At 43.7% G+C, this 17117-nt stretch overlaps 1 protein-coding gene across 1 annotated transcript in view; it reads right to left on the reverse strand.

The window, feature by feature from the left end:
• ADCYAP1R1 (ADCYAP receptor type I) overlaps positions 1–17117 on the reverse strand; it is a 419514-nt gene that overhangs the window by 159337 nt on the left and 243060 nt on the right. The window contains exon 4 of the mRNA XM_082258031.1: positions 3173–3280. Coding sequence (XP_082114157.1) covers positions 3173–3280 — 108 coding nt within the window. The remainder of the gene's footprint in view (positions 1–3172; positions 3281–17117) is intronic.

Raw genomic sequence — 17117 nt, forward strand, 5'->3', positions numbered from 1 at the left:
GGCGGTTCGCGGGAGCAAACCTAAAGGCGTGCGCCCACTCTCCAGCGTGGAAGCCGCTCCACGGGGCCGGCGCCCCCGATTGCTGCCGGGCACCCGCAATCACTTCCCGTGATGAGAGAACGGCGGTTCGCTGTTGTAAACACAGCAGACCGTTGTTCTGTCAGCAATCAATGCAGAGCTCCTGTAATCCTCCTATTTAGGAATACAGGTCTCTGTATTTATTACATAAGCCCATCCCCCTCACAGCTAGAAAACACCCCCTAGGCTCACACTTAACCCTTTGATAACCCCTGGGTTAACCCCTTCCCTGCCAGTGTCATTATTATAGTAACAGTGTATATTTTTAGCACTGATTTCTGTAGTAATGTCACTGGTCCCCCCAAAAGTGTTAGTCAGGGGTCCGATCTGTCTAACGCAATGTCGCAGTCCCGCTAAAAATCGCAGATCGCCGCCATTACTAGTAAAAACAAATAAATAAATAAAAATGACATAAATCTTTACTCTAATTTGTAGACGCGATAACTTTTGCACAAACCAATCAAAATACGCTTATGGGGATATTGTCACCAAAAATATGTAGCAGAATACAAATGGGCCTGAAATGTTGAAACATTTTTATTTTTTTTGGGAATATTATATAGCAGAAAGTAAACATGTTTTTTTTTTCAGAATTGTTACCCTTTTTTTGTTTATAGCGCAAAAAACAAAAATCACACAGGTGATCAAATACCACCAAAAGAAAGCTCTGTTTGTGGGGAAAAAAGGACATCAAATTTTTGTTGGGTACAGCGTCGCACGACCGCGCAATTGTCAGTTAAAATAACGCAGTGCCGGATCACAAAAAATGGCCTGGTCATTAAGGGGGAAACTTTTGGTCCAGAAATGGTTAAAACAGCATTGTCACCCTAGGCTGCTTCCCTGATTTGGACTACAAACATCTCCAACTCTCCATTGCATTGAGGGGGAAGGGATTTGTAGTTCACAGAAGATGGCTGAGAAATCTGATACAATTATTTGAAAATTCACTTCAGTTAGAAGTTACAAGAATGCTGGATTTCTGGCAGGATCAACAATTATTTTTTTTATGTTCTTAGGTTGAAAAAAGGAAAGTAATGCAGCCATCATGTCTAAGAACTGCTAAGCAGCACTATAGTACACGTTTGTTCTTAAAAAAGAAAAAACGATATAAATATGTTGTTGGAGATACAACAACTTTAAAGCTTAGCCTATTACAGATTAACTACAGTTCACAAATAGAACACTAGGTGTCGCTAATGCTCAGTGATATCCTATGCATTTCTATGATGTGTTGTAATATCCTGTACACTGTACTGAACTTGTTGGTTATCTCTTCCTGTCTGTTGTTCTTATTACAATGAGGTGACACCTTTGACTTCTGTGTTATGTTCCAATAAAGAAGCCAGTTCCTGTTTACTCCACAATGTCTGATCTGAATGGACTCCGCTGCACCCAGTGATCACACTCTGCAACATATGTGTGTGTGTGTGTGTCACAGACTATGGAAAATGTTGCATTTCATTTGGAAATGAAGGTCCCAGAGTCTGGAGGAGGAGTGGAGAGGCACAGAATCCAAGTTGCATGAGGTCCAGTGTGAAGTTTCCACAGTCAGTGATGATTTGGGGAGCCATGTCATCTGCTAGTGTTGGTCCGCTGTGTTTTATCAAGTCCAAAGTCAGCCCAGCCCTCTACCAGGAAATTCTGGAGCACTTCATGCTTCCCTCTGCTGACCAGCTTTATGGAGATGCTGATTTCATTTTCCAGCAGGACCTGGCACCGCCCACACTGCCAAAACTACCAATACCTGGTCACATGATCATGGGATCACTGTGCTTGATTGACCAGCAAACTAGCCTGACCTAAACCCCATAGAGAATCTGTGGGTTATTGTCAAGAGGAAGATGAGAGACACCAGACCCAACAATGCAGACAAGCTGAAGGCCGCTATCAAAGCAACCTGGGCTTCCATAACACCTCAGCAGTGCCACAGGCTGATCGCCTCCATGCCACGCCGCATTGATGTAGTAATTCATACAAGAGGATCCCCAACCAAGTATTGAGTGCATTCTATACCGTACATGGACAGACTTTTCAGTAAGCCAACATTTCTGTATTCAAAATCCTTTTTTTTTTTTCAAATTTTTTTTTTTTGGTCTTATGTAATATTCTAATTTTCTGAGCTACTGAATTTTGGGGTGTCACTCGCTGTAAGCCATAAACATCAAAATTAAAAGAAAGAAATGCCTGAAATATATCACTCTGTTTGTAATGCATCTTTATAATGTATATGAGTTTCACTTTTTGAATTGAATTACTGAAATAAATTAACTTTTTTGATGATATTCTAATTTTATGAGATGCACCGCTACGTATTATGGTCTGTACTCTGCTGAGACTGAAATCGATGGGAAATCCAAAAAGTTACAGTGGTCATCAGAACACGGGGAGAGGATAAATCTTTCGACAGGGACACCTGTTCTGGAGAGAGGTAGCTAAGAGCAGGTACCTCCTCATTTCTAAGAAATTTCTTCCTATGTCCTGTCCTGTCATACGGATAGGAAGTGGGGTGAGATTTCCCTATCAGGACACAGACAGCAAAAATATTAAAACCTTAGGGCTCTTTCACACGGTCCGCTCCGTAGGCGGATCCGTGTTGCTCATCAGCGGGGATCGATCCGCGATCCCCGCTGAGCCGGGCGGATGACAGCTCCGTCTCCGCTTGCAGTGCGGAGAGGGAGGTGTCTCAGCCCCCGCTGCCCTCTATGGGGGATCGGATGAGAGCGGACCGCCTGTCCGCTCTCATCAGATCTGATCCGCTCCGATTACTGAACCGATGGAAAAATAGGGTTTCCATCCGTCCAGATTTCACGCACAGGATCGGATGCGGATGGCAGCGGGTGTCAGCGGAGGTGTCTCCGCTGACACCCGCTGCCCCATAGAGCTGCATGGTGGATCCGATCAGATCCGCCTAAAAAACTGACAGGCGGATCTGATCGGACCGCCCGTGTGAAAGAGCCCTTAAAGGATTCATACCATTACCTACTCTATCCAAAAGTTTGGCTTTCAATATTCTTCATTGTATATACACCTTCAGTATACTTTAAAAAGCTAAAGTAGATTACATTGATAGAATTGCAGGAAAGTTTTCTCTTACCGTCTTCGGAGTCGATCATGCTGAACCACGCCGGGCAGCGGATGTAGGCCACTTTGCCGACCACAGCCGGCATCCAACATGTTATGTTGTCCCACATTCCCGGGCAGCCTGAAAGAAAGAGAAATAACGTTTTATAACACTTTATTTATTACAATTTTTTGTGCTGGTTGTGATGGCACTGGATCAGATTTCTGTTGATTTAGGCTGCTCACAAAAAGGGAGGTATACCAGGATATAGGTGATCAAAAATTTCATAGTCAATTATATTAGCAAAAAGACCCAAAGAAAGAAATAAAGTAATATATATATACATACACACACACAATACTGTGGACAATATAAACATGTCATAATCAATTATACTAGCAAATAGCTCAAAAGAAAAAAAAATATATATATATATATTTCTTTTTTGGGGGCTATTTGCTAGTATAATTGATTATGAAATTTTTAAATTGTCAACAGTATAGTGTGTATATGTATATGGTATATATATATATATATATATATATATATATATACATATATATATATATATATATATATATATATATATACACATATATACGCCTGCCTTTAAATGCACATGAACTTTATTGGCATCCCAGTCTAATGGGCCATACACACTATAAGATTTTCCTTCAGACTTACCAAAACCATATAATATGAGGTCAAACCTAAACACTTTCAATTTGTATGCAATCTGGCAGGCCCTTGCACTACATAGAAAAGGTAAATCTGAAGGAAATCTAACCACAAAAGTTGTATAGTGTGTATCCAGCTTTAGGCCGTAGGGTTTAATATTGAGTTGGCCCACCCTTTGCAGCTATAACAGCTTCAACTCTTCTGGGAAGGCTGTCCACAAGGTTTAGGAGTGTCTATGGGAATGTTTGGCCAATCTTCCAGAAGCGCATTTGTGAAGTCAGGCACTGATGTTGGCCGAGAAGGCCTGGCTCGCAGTCTCCGCTCTAATTCATCCCAAAGGTGTTCTATCGGGTTGAGGTCAGGACAGTCCAGTTCCTCCACACCAAACTCGCTCATCCATGTCTTTATGGACCTTGCTTTGTGTACTGGTCCGAATCATTTGGTGGAGGGGGGATTATGGTGTGGGGTTGTTTTTCCAGGGGTTGGGCTTGGCCCCTTAGTTCCAGTGAAAGGAACTCTTAAGGCATCAGCATACCAAGACATTATGGACAATTTCATGCTCCCAACTTTGTAAGAACAGTTTGGGGATTTAATTTTTTTTTTAATTTATTTTTTTTATTTTATTGGTTATACTATAATACAGACAAACTGTGATAGCTGTCATTTAATTTGTTTATTTATTTTTTTGCTTTGTCTCCAAGTTTCCTGAAATGCATTGGCCTGTTTCACTCTGGTTTAATAAATAAAACGTTTTAATATTGCAACTCAACACCTTCTTTATTATAACAAGAAAAAAACACAGATGTTTATATATTGAAAATAAAATAAATAAATGTAGAGAACAAACATCAAGCTGATCATTTTTACCTATAAAAAGCAAAACCTACACAAAACAAACAAAATAAATAAATGCAATTAAATAACAGGGCTATACATCCCATTTAAGGCTGCATTCACATGTCAGCGTATGATCGCGGGCAGAACCGCCGCGGTTCCGCCCGCGATTCGGAGATTTATTGCAAATCGCGGGACGCCTAGCGTTGCCCGTTGATTTGCAATAGCCCCCCAAACGCCGAGCGATGTTGCCGCGATTTACGCCCGCCGAATCGCGGCAACATCGCGCAAACAAAATCGCGGGACGCAATACGCTCCAAAGAAGCTCTTGTACTTTTTTGGAGCGTATTGCGTCCCGCGATTTTGTTTGCGCGATGTTGCCGCGATTCGGCGGGCGTAAATCGCGGCAACATCGCTCGGCATTTGGGGGGCTATTGCAAATCAACGGGCAACGCTAGGCGTCCCGCGATTTGCAATAAATCTCCGAATCGCGGGCGGAACCGCGGCGGTTCTGCCCGCGATCATACGCTGACATGTGAATGCAGCCTAACAGAAACATGCTTATAATTTCTATGAATAACAGAAAATTGTCTTTCCGACGCAGTGAAAAGACATCAAGAAATTGTGAATTAAGCTCGTATGTTTTCATGCAAACGCTAAAAACATTGGGCATATGGTGCAGGGTTGTAGTCCTCCCTTCATACAGAGCTGAAATCAGTCTTACATATTACACCAGTTGGACGGAATACAACCTTCATCATGTGAAGATATTAAAAGGATCTGTCTTTATATAAAATGCCTTGTTCATTATTGTGATACAGTTTGTGGAATTTTCTAATAGATTTATTTGACAAAAAAGGCTGTTTTTAGAGCTTCCTTTTTTATCCGTCTGTTTTAGGACATTTGGGAACATTGGGACATTAAAGGGACATTAGGGGCATCTGGCTGGATAAAATCTAGTGCAACCTTTCTCAACCAAGGTTTCATTGAACCCCCAGGGTTCCTCAGGGGTTTCTAGGGCTTAATTAAGCAATGAATACTCTCTGTCTATCAGATAACTAACTGCTGATATCAATGATTGTTTCAGCTAGGTGATAGCACTGCTAACATAAACCAATAAACTTAAGGCTACATTCACACCTGAGCGTAGCGTTTTCGCGCGTTTTTTTTTAACCGCGATTTTACCGCAATTTTTACCGCAATTTACAGGCGTTTTTACAGGCGTTTTTTGTGCAGGCGTTTTTAGATTGAATAGAGACCAATGGAAAACGCCTGTAATCTGCCCAAAAAGAAGCTCATGTACTTTTTTGAGCGTTGGGTGTTTTGCTCACAGCGTCAAAACGCTCAGATGTGAACAGGGGCTATTGAAATCAATGAATAGGATTTGTCTTGTTGGGCGTTTTGAGAGCTGATCCTAGAGCAGAAAAACTCCCCAAAAACGCCCCAAAACACCTACATGTGAACGGAGCCTAATGCCCCGTACACACGTACCGATTGTCAGCCGTAAATATTCGGCCGACGACCGATCGGCCGATTGTAGGCTTGTTAGTATGATGCTTCCGACAGCCGACAGCGCACTTTCGGCCGAACAGAATCTGTCGTGCAGGCATTAAAATTTTTGTTGGCCAACACCAGAACGGCCGATTGTTCGCCAGTCAGTACAGATTTCGGACGACAGACAGCAGATTTGCAAGACTGGGCATGCTCAGAAAAGAAAAAAGACAAGGAAAGTTAACCATCACATGACATCACTTCTGCAGTCGGCTGTTGTTGGCCGACAAAATTCGTGTGCAGTCTTTTGCAGTTTTCAACAGACACGACAGCCCTGGACAAAAGACGGCCGATCGTTCGGCCGACGATCGGCACGTGTGTACGAGGCTTTAGGCCCCTTTCACACAGGCGGACCGTTCAGATTCGCCTGTCCATTTTTTTGGCGGATCTGAACGGTCCCCCCATGCATCCCTATGGGGCATCGGATGTCAGCGGAGACATGTCCGCTGACATCCCATCCGTCAAATCTGGACGGATGGAAACCCTATTTTCCATCCGTCCAGCGGATGGGATCGGATGGGATCGGATGAGAACGGACCGACGTTCCGTTCCCATCCGATTCCCCCATAGAGATGTATGGGGCTCTGACAGCTGTGTCTCCGCACACAGCGCGGAGACACAGCTGTCATTCTCCTGCTCAGCGGGGGATCCCCGGATCGATTCCCCGCTGAGAAAAACTGAGTCTGTCCGACGGACATCCTGTGTGAAAGAGCCCTAAAAAATAAATATAGATAAAATTATACAGAACGATAAATTATATAACCTATAATGTGGTTAAAAACATTACAAAAGTAATCCAAAGTGGGCACCTCCTAAAGTGCAGTAATAGTGCAGGAACACCGTCTCTGGTTATATAAAGTGCAAGTGAGAACAATAAGTCCTGAAGTGCAAAGTAGTAAAAAAAAAAGGAAAAAAAAACGTGTGGACAAAGTCCAAATCTCTATAAACAGAGCAATATGTCAATCATTCCATGTGTCCACTCCTTAACCACTTCCCGACCACCCGCCACCTTTTTACTGCGGCAGGGTGGCTCTCCTGCGCAAACCGACGTAGGTCTATGTCGGTCGCATGCGGAAAGCTAGGGGGCGAGTGCGCGCCGCCGCCCCCACTCAGCAGCAGGGAAGCCGATGCACGGGTCAGGCGGCACCGATTGCCGCCTGACACCCACATACTTGCCAACTGTCCTGATTTTGCTAGGACAGTCCCGGGAAATAGGAGCCTGTCCCAGGTAATTTAGATTGTCCCTTGCACTTTATTTATATTTACATATTACATTTTTTGTATGGTCACACCTGAGCACATTTGACACTTTAGAATTGCAGGGAATTGTGATGAGAATTTTAAACTTTAGGCAAACTTTAGTGCAGCTGAATGGGAGAAATATTCCAATTCTGCTACTTTGGCCTTAAGTTTGAAATTCCCTTTTCAATTTCCTGTAATTCTCTCTTTATTGAGTAGAACCTATAATCTGATAAGTAGGCGGAGATTATGTGGAGTGGGTGGAGCTTCAGTGGGTGGGTATGGTAAGAAATGAATAGCTGTGCTGCAAAGTGTCCCTGGAAATTTTTTTCAAATGTTGGCAACTATGCACCCACAATCGCTACCCACTAAGAGAGAAGGACGGGCAGCTGTTGTCAACACATCTGACCGTCCTTCTCCCTGAAATGATCACAGAGCGCCTGTGATCTTTCTATATAGGATCACAGGTCTCTATGGTTATTTCACAAGCCACGCCCCCCACAGTTAGAATTACTCCCCTAGGCTCACATTTAACCCATTGAACCCCTTCCAGTGTCATTATAGCAACAGTGCATATTTTTAGCACTCATTACTGTAATGTCACTGGTACCCCCAAAAGTGTCAAAAATGTTAGTTAGGGGTTCGATCTCTCCGCCACGATGTCGCAGTCCCGCAAAAAATCGCAGCTCGTAGGATCTATCTAATCCCCAAAACTTTAGACCTATATCAATTATTAACTACCTCAATACTGGGCACTTAAACCCCCTTCCTTCCCAGACCAATTTTCAGCTTTTAGCGCTGTTGCAATTTGAATGACAATTGCGCGGTCATGCAACACTGTACCTAAACCAAATTTGTGTCATTTTTTCCCCACAAATAGAGCTTTCTTTTGGTGGTATTTGATCACCTTCAGGTTTTTTCTTTTTTGGTGCACAAATAAAAAAAGACGGAAAAGTTTGAAAAAAAAAAAAAAGTTTTTTTGTTTAGGTTATAACATTTTGTAAATAGATATGTTTTTTCCTGCACTGATGAGCACTGATGATGCTGCACTGATGAGGAGACACTGATGGGGTTGCACTGATGGGGTGGCACTGATGGGGTGGCACTGATGGGCACTGATAGGTAGCACTGATATGCAGCACTGATGGGCACTGATGTGTGGCACTGATAGATAGCAATGATATGCAGCATTGGTGGGCACTGATAGGCAGCGCTGATGGGCACTGATAGGCAGCGCTGATGGGCACTGATAGGTGGCACTGTTGGGCGGCAATGATCGGCACTGATCGGCACTGATGGGTGGCACTGATCGGCACTGATGGGGGGCACTGATAGGCAGCACTGGTGGGCAATAATGGACACTGGTGGGCGGCACTGATAGATGGCAATAACGGCACTGGTGGGCAGCACTGATAGATGGCATTGGTGGGCAACACTGATAGGGAGGGCATTGGGGGGCTCTCTGAGCCCTGCTTGCAATCCCTGGTGGCCATGGTGGGCATCCCTGGTGGTCATGGGTGGGCATCCCTGGTGGCTTAGTGGCACCCCTCCCCCCCAGGGCTGCACTGGTAATCAATGTTCTGATTACCAGCACAGACCCCCCCTGTGATCAGTGAGTAATTAGAAATACTCACTGATCACCCCCGCAGCAGCACCGATCCTCTTCTCTTCTCCTCACTGACAGGATCTGTCAGGAGGAGAAGAGATCGAAGCCGTTACAACGGCTCTATTTACATTACATGACGGCTGTGATTGGACACAGCCGTCATGTGATCAGGAGGGCCAATCACAGGGCCCTCCTGCCGAATGATGTTGCTCTGTGTCCGAGGGACACAGACACATCGAGATCGCGCCGCTGCGCGTGCCCGCGGCGGCGCGATCTCTCTCCTTCTGAAGGACGTTCCGGAACGTCCATTCAGAAGGACGAGACTCCCACCCGGCCGTATATCTACAATGGCCCGGGTGGGAGGTGGTTAATAATGACCTGAAATTATTTAGTAAAATCCTAGCAGCCAGATTATCCCAAATTATCCCAAAACCTATATCCACATCGCAATCAGGCTTTATCCCCAACCGTCAAATCACAGATAACATCCGGCTTGCATGTAATATCATACAAGACGCAAAGTTATTTAAAAAACAATTGTTAGTATTAGGTCTAGACATACATAAGGCCTTTGACAGTGTCACTTTGGACTATCTTGGAAAGTTATTACCCAGGTTTGGCTTCTCTGGCGAGTTCCTAAACGGCTTTGCAGCCCTATATAAAAACCCTAAAACAAGAATCAAGATTCCGGGCTGCAATTCCTCTTTTTTCCCTCTGGGTAGGGGAACTCGACAGGGTTGTCCCTTGTCACCTCTCTATTTGCCCTAGCTATTGAGCCACTTTCTATTGCTATTAAAATACACTCTGGAGTATCAGGTTACCGAAAGGGCTCTGAAACATTTAAACTAAGCTTATATGCCGATGACGCTCTCATGTACATACCAGACCCTTTCAATTCAATACCCAATTTATTGAATATATTAGATAATTTTGCAAGGGTCTATTGGTCTTAGTATTAACTTATCTAAATCTGTAGCCCTACCAATTAACTTCTCTGAGTTAGATACCCTAAATTTGAAGATCCTTTTCCCGTTTGTCTGGGCCTCAGAGAAAATCTCCTATCTAGGAATTCAAGTAAATAAAAATTACAACTCTCTTTTCCAGTCTAATTATCCCCCGCTATTTGCAAAAATACATAATATGCTTCAAATCTGGTCCTCCTATCAATTATCTTTCCTCGGCAAGATCACGGCGGTCAAAATGACCATTCTCCCTAAATTCATATACCTGTTTCGCGCACTTCCCGTCTATCTCACCAAAGCTTATACCTCCAAGCTACAATCTGCCATAAATAAATTCGTATGGGGTAATAAAAAACCCAGATATGCGGCCAACATACTATATCATCACCAACGCGCTGGAGGTCTAGGCCTCCCCCATATATGGTCCTACTATGCTAGCAGTAGACTTGCTCAGATGGCACACTGGCACAATCGCTCCTCAAATCTGCCCTGGATCAACTTTGAGAGAAACTCGGCTACCCCTTATCACTTGGCAGGCCTTTTATGGGATCCCATGATCCCTATGCGCAAAATCTCCTCTCGTAATTCAGACACACTTAAAATTTGGAGATTTATTATCAAAAAATGGCCCCTCTTGTCCAGTCCTCCTCTAGGCACCTCATTCCTAGGTGACCCCAGATTCCAGGAAGCATTTAACACCCCCGAGAGGTTCACATGGCGGTCGGATAACAAATTGACCTCGATGTACGACCTTTATGACGGGGGAGTTTTCCACTCTTTCGATACGTTATTAAACACGAAAAATATCCCTCACTGTGAAAAATGGAATTACGACCTCATTAAAAATTATTTTGAGTCGCACTACCCTAAACCATCAGGATCTCCTCTTAGTTCATTTGAACACATATGTTTGAAGGATCTCACAGGCAGGAGACATATTTCCACAATTTATACCTCGCTTAACACATTTGACTCGGATACAAAGTTGAGTTATATGATCAAATGGGAATTGGAACTACAAACCTCTCTGTCGGTGGGAGAATGGCTAGATATGTGGCTGAATATGTGCAAAGCCACCAAATCGCTAGGAGCAATGGTGTATTTAGGTTTTGTGCTGCCCTAGGCCTGACTAAGTTTGTGCCCCCCCTAATTTAAATACGACCCACCCCTTCCTGTAAAGGCCACACCCCTTCCGGTTTATGGCCCGCCCTGTCATCTGTACACCACAGACCCCAACCAAAGTCTATCTGTGCCCATCAGCATAGCCTTATCAGTTCCCATAAGTTCAGCCTCATCAGTGCCCATCAGTACCGCCTCATTACTGCCCATCAATGCAGCCTCATCAGTGCAGCATATCAGTGTGGCCTCATCAGTGGCCATCAGTACAGCCCCATCAGTGGCCATCAGTACAGCCCCATCAGTGGCCACCAGTGTAGCCTATCAGTGCCTATTAGTGCAGCCTATCACTGTGACTGCTTTATGGGGGTGCCAGACTGATTTGCCTCCTGGACCCTGCCCTCTGGCCCAATTCACCCCATAATACTGGCACTAAACTAAAAGTGTAGCGCAAGCCGGCGGGGACCCTTTTCGAGCAGGAGCCGGGAGGAGGCTGGCTTTGTTCATGTGGTGTGCAGCTTTTTTGCTGCCCCCCTGAAAAGTGCCGCCCTAGGCCTGGGCCTTGTTGGCCTAGGCCAAGATACAGCACTGGCTAGGAGTAAGGGAAACGGCTATTAAAATAATTACGAGATGGTATTATACCCCCAAAAAATTGAATAAATTCTATCCTGAAATCTCCCCCAATTGTTTTAGGGGATGTGATGCTATAGGCTCTCTATTACACGTTTTCTGGGAATGCCCCAAAATCCAAAATACCTGGTTGGAAGTTTTCCACTTGATAGAGAAGGTAACGGGGGAAAGATTTCCACTATCTCACCTACAATGCCTACTTTTTAAAAATATCCCTGAAATTCCCACACATCTTACACGTCTGACACATACCATCTGTATTGCAATGTTATGGGTCATCACCAAACATTGGAAGAAAGCAGCTGTTCCTTTCACTCAAGTTTTAGGTAAAATTGAGGATATCAGATTGATGGAACAATACCATCATACAATTGCAAACACCAAAGAAAAATTTGACCAGAAATGGACCCCCTTGTATATATATATAAATGCTCCTTGGTCATATAAACGAAATATCACAATATATTAGGTCAACCAACACTTGAGGTGCTTACATTTTCATAATTGCTAAGCACGTTACTGCATCGCATCTATAAACTATATTAACCACTTAACGACCAGCCACGTAGATCTACGTCGGCTGACTTTGAGTGGTTATACCGGGATGATGCCTCTAGCTAGAGGCATCATCCCGGTACCGTTGTTTGAAGCCGACGGTCGGCTTTCCGTGGGTAACGATCGATGCGGCTCGGGAGCCGCTCGATCGTTACCCGGGGGGGCCGGGAGGGGACGTCCCCCCCCTCCCGCCGCCTTCCGCGGCTTTGCTCGGGGCTCCCGTCCCACCGGGAGCCCCGAGCACCCAGCCGGCGCGTCCGCCGGCTGGATGGAGTCCCGATGAATGCCGGAAACGGCATCGATCGGGTCTCCGATGACGTAACCCGGAGGCGGCGTCCATGACGTCACTTCCGGGTTACTGTGCTGCAAAAGGCGGCAGATTTGAAAAACGGCTGTATGCAAAAATGCCGTTTTCGGCGTTTTGCATACAGGGAAGTGTAGTGGAGGGGTCTAGGGTCTTTTAGACCCTCGATCCCTCCATAAAGTGTACCTGTCACTATATATTGGTGTCACAAGGGATGTTTACATTGCTTGTGACAGCAATAAAAGTGATCAGATTTTTTTTTTTTTTTAAAAACTGTAATAAAGTTAAAAAAAAAGAAAAAATAAATAGGAAAAAAAAAATTTAGCCGCCCCCGTCACCGTTAGCTCGCGCACAAAAAAAAACGTATACGCAAGTCGAGCCGCAAATGAAATCGCTGTTCAAACCACACATGTGAGGTATCGCCGCGATCGCCAGAGCGTGGGCAATAATTTGAAAAAAAAAGCTACACTCTAACTCTAAACTGGTAACCGTTAAATAAATTTAAAGTGTCGCAGATTGAGATCTCTATTGACCGTAGTTTGTCGCCATCCCACGGGGGGGCGCAATTTTAAACTGTAACATGTTTGGTATCTATTTACTCGGCGTGACATCATCTTTCACAATATACTAAAAAAATGGGCTAACTTTACTGTTTAGTATTTTTTAAATGCAGTGAAATGTGATTTTTCAAATTTTTTCTAAAAAAATGGCGTTTTAAAGACCGCTGCACAAATACCGCGTGACAAAAATTTTATTCTCCAGAGTCTTTGCTAAAAAAATATATATAATGTTTGGGGGTTCTAAGTAGTTTTCTAGGAAAAAATACTGGTTTTAACTTGTGAACAAAAAGTGTCCGAAATAGGGCTGGGGCTAAAGTGGTTAAACGGGTACCTCCTTCTGAGGCAAAGGATCGGCCCGGATTATTAATCAATTATCAGAAATTCGTCCAGCCCCCTGACTTAATTTAGATATTTTTCTGTATTCTGGTAATGTTATACAGCAAACCATAACTGATATATACTGATTGTTTTGATCTGTTTTTCTTTTTTTTTCTCTTTTATGTTTTATTTGAGGATTATTACCTGAAAAGATATACTAATAATGTACTTTTATGTTGATATTACAAATTTTCTTCTTTTTGTACTTGAATATACTTTCAATAAACGTTTATAATCAAAAAAAAAGAAATCACAGCTCGCCGCCATTACTGGTAAAAAAAAAAAAAAATAAATAAATAAATAAATAAATAAATAAATAAATCTTTCCCCTAGTTTGTAGACGCAATAACTTTGCGCGAACCAATCAAAATACACTTATTGAGATTTTTTTTTTACCAAAAATATGTAGCAGAAAACAAATTGGCCTAAAATGTTAAAAAATTTAGATTTTAATTTTTTTTTTTTTTGAGAATGTTATATAGCAGAATGTGAAAAATATTGTTTTTTTTTTTTCTAAATTGTCGCTCTTTTTTTATTTATAGCACAAAAAATAAAAATCGCACAGGTGATGAAATACCACCAAAAGAACACTCGATTTGTGGGAAAAAAGGACGTCAATTTTATTTGGGTACGACCGCACAATTGTCCGTTAAAGTAACGCAGTGCCGAATCGCAAAATAGTGCCTAGTCATTAATGCCCCGTACACACATGCAGATTATCTGCAGACTTTTGTCTGCAGACTTAACTTTTCTATGTAGTGCAAGGGCCTGCCGGATTGCATACAAATTGAAAGTGTTTAGGTTTGACCTCATATTATATGGTTTTGGTAAGTCTGCAGACAAAAGTCTGCAGATAATCTGCACGTGTGTACGGGGCATTAGAGGGCAAATCCTTCCGGTCTTAAAGTGATTAAATCTTGTGCTGCAATCCCCAGGTAAAGTGTCTGCTCACCTCTATAATTAACCCACTAGGGGTCGAAGGCAATTTTAGGAAAGGTAATCACTGCCGTCCACTCTCTAGGCAACTCCACACTCCTTGGTAATGTTCCCAATTAGCACATAAAGAGACATAAAGAGACAAACTCCAATGGCGCAATACCCAAACGTTTAAGAAGTAATAAGACAGATCCCAGCTTCAAACATTAAGCTCACATTTATTTAAATAAAATACAGCTTAAAAATCACGGTTCCAACAGTGATCACATGAAAGAGCGTCAAACCTGCTTGGTACCTCTACGCGTTACGCCACATCCATCATGGCTTCAACTGGAAGAGAAACCGAGCGGTGTAGGTGGGGGCTTTAAATACTGTCTATATCTTCAATTAGCCAGGTAATTGCCTAACGCGCATGCGCAATGAGCCCCGTCTGTCACGAGGTCCGCGCATGTGCAATACGATCCAGATTAGTCATTGCAAAACAGGCGTAGATCTATCAGGATGGCCGAGAGGGGAGCATAAGATATATATAATAGCAGCATCTACTCTTAGATGGTATACCTAAATACTGTACCCGCCTCTGATTTTTCCAGTGCCGCAGGTCGGCAAACATCCGCGCATGCAAGACCTCTGAGGGCCGCGCATGTGCAGTGAGATTGCTCTAGATCAAGCGGCTTGCAACTACAACAAAATGACTGCTAGAGGGACATCAATGTTTAATACTTGGCATCTTTATAGCGATAATATCCCAATCTTTATGAATGAGAGCCAAAAGGATATATGATGGAGATAAAAAATAAATAAATAAATACATAAATAAATAAAATGTGTATCTACTAGGGCTGCAACAAAAAATCGTCGACGTGCGTGAAAGGCGTTGACGCGTCAACACGTGACGTCACACGCCCCCTGGCCGGCCGCAGCGCCGCTGTAAGCATTGCCGGCCGGGTGAAATCCCCCCCCCCCCCCGGGCTCCGTCCACACCGATGTCGGAGACAAGAGGACCATGAATACCTGAGGAGCTGTTCAGAGTGAGCGCTGACCATCTCCAGCACCCCCGTACTCCGCCACAGCTTCTGCCACAACACCTTCGCCTTCCTCCCCGAACACCCAGGTACTCAGAGATCTCACATGTGCGGTGCTACACCGGATGTGGCTTTTAATGGTCTGTACTAGGTGGGAGGGCTTACTGAGGGGTCTGCACTGGGAGGGGGGCTTACTAAGTGGTCTGTACTAGGTGGGAGGGCTTACTGAGGGGTCTGCACTGGGAGGGGGGCTTACTAAGTAGTCTGTACTAGGTGGGAGGGCTTACTGAGGGGTTTGCACTGGAGGGGGGGGGGTAACTAAGTGGTCTGTACTAGGTGGGAGGGCTTACTGTGGGGTCTGTACTGGGAGGGGGCTTACTGAGGGGTCTGTACTGGGAGGGGGCTTACTGAGGGGTCTGTACTGGGAGGGGGCTTACTGTGGGGTCTGTACTGGGAAGGGGCTTACTGAGGGGTCTGTACTGGGAGGGGGCTTACTGAGGGGTCTGTACTGGGAGGGGGCTTACTGAGGGGTCTGTACTGGAAGGGGGCTTACTGAGGGGTCTGTACTGGGAGGGGGCTTACTGAGGGGTCTGTACTGGGAGGGGTCTGTGCTGGAAGGGGGCTTACTGAGGGGTCTGTGCTGGGAGGGGGGCTTACTGAGGGGTCTGTGCTGGAAGGGGGCTTACTGAGGGGTCTGTACTGGGAGGGGGGATTACTGAGGGGTCTGTACTGGGAGGGGGGCTTACTGAGGGGTCTGTACTGAGAGGGGGGCTTACTGAGGGGTCTGTATTAATTACAGGATTAATTAGCTAATCAAAAAAACACTCAATTAAGCAAAAAAATAAAATAAAATAAAAATTATCGTTAGATTAGTCGACTAATCGTAAAAATAATCGATAGATTAGTCGACAGACAAATTAATCGTTAGTTGTAGCCTTAGTATCTACAGATATCCTATATATATATATATATATATACATATATATATATATATGATAATGAACCCCTACATTAAAAAAAAAAAAAACAGCAGGGTTACATAAAGAGCAAAAACAAAAGGAACAGAAATCAAATATAATTCATCCAGTGGGGTAAAATAAGTGAATAAACATAGAACGATAACCCTAATAACTAAAAACCCCTAATTAAAGTATAAAAATATGCTAAAAGGTAAATGAAATCTTCATTGAGTAATAGTAACATAGGGATCCAAATAAAAAGGATAAAGGGCAGAAAGGAACACAAAAACAAAAAAAAGGGGATGAAAAACCGAGAATATCATTTGACAAATGCATAAAAAAATTGTGAATAAAAAACTATAAATATAAGATATTTATGTAGCACTGCCCCCTAGGGAGCTGCTGAGAATTTAACCTTCTGGATTCCTCTGGGTTACCCTTAGCAACTGACAGAAGACAAATAGCATTTAAAGTCCTTGGCTCAGTCAATGAACAGTCCAGGGGGATGTTGGTTTTTATGTTTTATTTAGAACTGGGATGGGAGAAGGGATGAGTGGGATATGCACAATCCCTGAGGACACTCACTATAGTGTGCGTCAAGGCCGCTTCTTCACTTTGCCACTGAAGTGAAGATGAAGAATCTGA

The sequence above is a fragment of the Pelophylax lessonae genome, assembly GCF_965119305.1.
Source record: "Pelophylax lessonae genome assembly, chromosome: 5".
In the NCBI taxonomy this organism is placed as follows: Eukaryota; Metazoa; Chordata; class Amphibia; order Anura; family Ranidae; genus Pelophylax; species Pelophylax lessonae.